Source organism: Octodon degus, unplaced genomic scaffold (assembly GCF_000260255.1).
Source record: "Octodon degus isolate 3935 unplaced genomic scaffold, OctDeg1.0 scaffold00036, whole genome shotgun sequence".
Classification (NCBI taxonomy): domain Eukaryota; kingdom Metazoa; phylum Chordata; class Mammalia; order Rodentia; family Octodontidae; genus Octodon; species Octodon degus.
This window is the reverse complement of record NW_004524612.1, coordinates 17,074,584-17,079,235: the sequence shown is the minus strand read 5'-3', so window position 1 is coordinate 17,079,235 and position 4,652 is coordinate 17,074,584. Positions and strand designations below refer to the sequence as shown.

General features: G+C 45.3%; 1 protein-coding gene and 1 pseudogene across 1 annotated transcript; one reads left to right on the top strand and one right to left on the bottom strand.

The window, feature by feature from the left end:
• The first annotated feature begins 236 nt into the window (after positions 1 to 236).
• Defb134 (defensin beta 134) lies at positions 237 to 3,129 on the top strand. The gene is made up of 2 exons (XM_012514620.2): positions 237 to 294; positions 2,973 to 3,129. Exons 1-2 carry the CDS (start codon positions 237 to 239, stop codon positions 3,113 to 3,115), a joined length of 201 nt encoding a protein of 66 aa, XP_012370074.1. The 3' UTR covers positions 3,116 to 3,129.
• On the bottom strand, positions 1,974 to 2,670 carry LOC101562688 (annotated as a pseudogene).
• Positions 3,130 to 4,652: the final 1,523 nt, after the last annotated feature.

Here is a 4,652-nt window from a genome sequence, read left to right as displayed (position 1 = left end):
AGAGTCCTGCCTGCTGTGCATGGGAAGTGCTGTGGAGAGAGCAAGGACTGACAGTTCTGGCCCCAGAAGAGCACTGCCAACTCCACTGCCTCTGGCGCTCAGCCTAGCACATCCTCCTGGAGCAGGCTGCACTGCAGGCTCGCACAGGAAGCTATGCTCAGCCTCCCCTTCTGTGTGCCCCGAGGGCAGTGTCCCATGCTGCCACCAGCCTCCTCCACAGAAGCCCCAGCCCCACCATGAAGGCTTTCCTCCTGGTATCTGCTTTTTTCTTCCTCTGGGATCCAGGGCTGACAGGTAAGATGGCCTGTTCCTAAGGGGGAAGTGGAGGCTTCATCTGTTGACCCTACTGAGCAGTATTATAAATATGCTCCCTCCAAGAGCTCCTTAGTTCATAAAGTAGAAAAGGTATCACTAAAGTCAATAGCACCTGATTTCAGATCTTGGCTCTGCAGCTTGTTCTCTGGACAAGGGTGAACTTCTCTGAGCCAGTTTCTTCAATATGGAAATTCTTACAATATAAAAATAATAACTGTGTGCCCTCACGAGGATTAGAAGGGGTAACATCTAAAATGTATATCATGCCACTGTAGCTTTATCTCTGCTTCAAGAACATATCCATGTATAAAGTCGGAACCAGCAAACAATGAAAAGCCATTTTGCCAATTTCTAAGGTACTAAAATGGCTGATCATTACTTTACCATTTGGAGATCCCTAGGCACAGGAAGAGACAGTTTTAGACCTGTTCATTCCAAGAGACTCACTGGGATCTTAGTGATAGGAGGAATGTGTGATCAGATGAGGTAGCCACTAGGGGACATGAAAGGCAGCATGACTGGTCTCCAATTTAGAAATCTCATCTTGAATATTCTCGTTGTTGGCTTTTATTGAGTCCATCAAAATCCCCATGTTGGCAAGTGCCACTGCAATTGTCTATTCTCTCTCTCGTCTGGACACATGAAACAGATTTTTCACATCCTATGACTCAAACCAATAGGACCCAGGCTCTCTTGAAGCTGTTGATGGTGCCAACTCCACTATGGCTTATGGCAGTAGAATTGTGGGTCCCAATCAAGAGCTGCAGGTAATCTGCAGTATTCCTGTTGTGCTTTATACATTCTCAGAGCTTGTCGTTGCTATAGGAATTTCTTGTCTCATTCTACAATCACTATGTTTTATCTTCCAAAAAGTTTTACAGAATATCCACTTGGGCTTCTATCTTGCCAGCAAGTTGATCTCTTCTGACTTAGATAAGGTACACATTGCTCAAAATTTTTACAGATGAGCAAATATTAGCATTATTTTCATCTTAATGCCTTATAGCTGAAAAAGGAAAGCCATTTATTTTTGATTGTTCTAAGAGTAGCAGAGCTAAAAATTGGTAAACTCATCTCAACTGCTTTGACCTAAAATAAGATTCCCCGAATTATAAATGATGTCAGCCTCCTTCAAACTCACCAGGCCATTCTATGTTGTAAGCACCTCACGATGCTTGAATGTTTTGCCCCCAGAGATATTCCTGGGTTTTTTTTCTTTTCATGTAGACTGAAAATTCATTCTTGCTAAGACCTATATCATATTCAGATATGTACCTCCACCATCCTTGACTCACAAGATTCATGAAAACTGGTTTGAAGACTGGGTAGGGTGGTGCATGCCTGTAACCCCAGCTCTTGGGAGGCTGTAAACAGGTAGATCACTAGGAGTCTGACTAGTAGTGAGACCCTGAACACCCTGTAGACCCTTCCCTAAAAAATAAAAGAAAACTGGTTTGAGAACAAATAAATAATACTGAGTGAGCAATTAGTAAAAGAATGAGTGGATGCCTGAGTACATAGCTAACTTGATTATTTGGATTCTGGTTTCTTTTTTATTTTCTTTTCTTTCTTTCTTTCTTTCTTTTTTTTTTTTTTTTTTTTTTTTTTGCATTTTTTGTGATTTTACTGAAGCACAAATAAACACGCACACAGGCTGTCTACTTGGTTTTTTTGCTGCGCAGCCTGGCATTGGGATTGGTGACCTGAATGGCTAGCTGGGTTGCTCTTTCCACGATGGCCTTGAAGGTCTTAGAGGAGACATTGTGAGCAATCTCTTCACAGTAAGACTTGTTGCACATCAACAGTACCTCCAGCTCCTTAACATTGTGCACCAGGAACTTCCGGAAGCCACCGGGCAGCATGTGCTTTGTCTTTTTGTTACTTCCATAAACTGTGTTGGGCATCAAGATCTGGCCCTTGAACCTCCTCCGCACCCTGTTGTCGATGCCTCTGGGTTTCCGCCAGTTGCGCTTAATTTTGATATATCAGTATAACTGGTGCCTGATGAACTTCTTGGTCCTCTTTTTGATGATCTTGGGCTTCATGAGGGGTCTGAGGGCCACCAAGGTGCCAAAAGGGAGATGGCTGCCACCTCCGTAGGCAGCGCCAAGGGAGAGAGCTGGATTCTGTTAATGAAGCAACTCAAGAAAGCTCCCAGGCCACTGGTTGTCTAAGTTCAAATGCCACTGCAAACCACCAAAGGCGGCATGGTTTACACAAATTTGTCCTCACACAGTTCTGGAAACTGTAAGGCCACAGTGCGACACTGGCTGATTCCACTTCTGAGGAGGACACTCACTCTCCCTAAGTGGAAAACAGCCATCTTCTCACTGTGTCCTCCACAAATAAACCCATCATTCCAGGACAGGAAGAGGCTACCAATCTCACTAGATGAAGTCTTGCCTTTATGGTTTCGCTTAACTTCAGCTATCTCCTAGAGGCTCTGTCTCAAAATCCAGTCACATTGGAAGTTAGGCTTCCAACACACAGGTTTTGGGGCAAAACAGTTCAATCCATAATACTAGTTAATACATTTTCCATTTCAGAATCAATTGTTGTGATCGAGTCTTCTTGGAATTCAGTGGGGCAAAGCTTGAAGGACTGAAGTCATTCAATTATCCTGTAGTGAATTATCTTTCCATGCACTTTTCTTATAGGTTTGAATCCATTCTCATCAGAGATTTACAAGCAATGTTATAAAAATGGAACCTGCAGGCTGGAGTGCTATGGCAGTGAGATGCTGGTTGCCTACTGCATGTACCAGCTGGAGTGCTGTGTCACCGGAGACCCTGGGCCCTGACTCACGGGGGCAGTGAGCACACACTGATTTGAAAACTGCCGGTCCTCCTATCTTTTACAAAGCTAAGGGGTTCAGATTAAACTAGGACATTGTGATGTGCTCCCAGTATTGGCTCTCAGTACTTTTTTCTAAATCCCCCAGAGTTCTCTGATTTTGGATTGGGAGGGCAAGCGGAAGCCTCCTTAAAACTTGAGGGCAGCGTCTCAAGAAGGAAACTGCATATTTTTTCCTCACTTCCAAGTGCTATCAGTACTTTCTCCAGTGCCTATTTCTCTGCGTAAGCACAGAAGTGATGTCTTCTTTACTTAGTCTTCTTTAGCATCATCTCTTTATACAAGGGGTCCTGCCCTGCTACCTGTAAAGGAAAAGATCCTGCTGGCCCTCTGGCAGTCTTCGCATGTCTTACACAGACCTCACTGGCAAGGGTTAACTGCAGGATGACTCAGCTCTCCATTAATCGGGCCCTGAGGCTTTTATTTTGTGTTTTGGTAGGTAGGTGTTTACACAGAGTCCCACTGTGTAGTCCAGGCTGGCCTTGAACTATGTAGTAGCCAAGCTGACTTTGAACTCCTGGCAATCCTCCCGCCTCAGCCTCTCATGTGCTGAGACTACAGGTACCTGGCACTAAAGCTCCCTGAAATAAGGAGAGAGGCCATCCCTTGGTGCACTGTCATGAGGTGACATCCCACTACCTGCCCAGACTGAGTCAGGCATGAGAATTTTTACCCAACCCTTTTGGTTCTGCTGCAAGCTATAAGAGCACCCGATTTGAGTTTGATGTTAACTCCTTAGCAGCAAAGTGACGGGCACCTCTGCCTCCCTCAGAGCCATCCGGTCAGCTTGGGACCTAGCTCCATGCTGCTCTTGCTTTGCTGTATGCAGAAGTAACGAAGTGCCTAAGTGCATTTGCACTTGCTGTTTTCCTTAGCAGCCAGTCTTGTAAAGATGTAACAAGAAAAGCTCACGAGCTCGGTCATGGAGCTCGTAGCCATGTTGGACTCTAGACTCCTGGGAAATGTCTGCCTGCTCATCCAGTGCCAGCCATCCCGCGTAAAGATGTGTGGATGTGCCAGTTCTCTATGAACAGTAGGGTAGTGAAGGTGGGAAGATTCTCTGTGGGGGGCAACTGCAGCCTCAATGTTCAGTCCTTATAATTCTAAGAGGATGGGCTCTAGACATGAATCACTAATGCCTGGTCTAGTTAAGGCTGAGGTAGCAATGCCTAAGTCCCCAGGCTGACAGTGACCATACTCATGTCCAAATGCTCACTGCACAAGAGACAAAAGGAAAACAGTGAGTGAGAAAGCATAAGGGGCAGGGAGGAGTTTTGTAAGCCTAGACAGTGTCCCACCTTTCAGCAACTCTGGGTACTGAAGGACAATCCAATATTCTAGGGGAGATTTGTTAAAAACAATGGGATCAGTGGTGGCCTGGAATGATAACTAGAGTTACTGAGCACACAGGCTAAACAATCATCTACACAGGGCCTGGGAAGGTGGTCATGCTTTGAAAGAGCTGGGCCTATGACCTCATGATG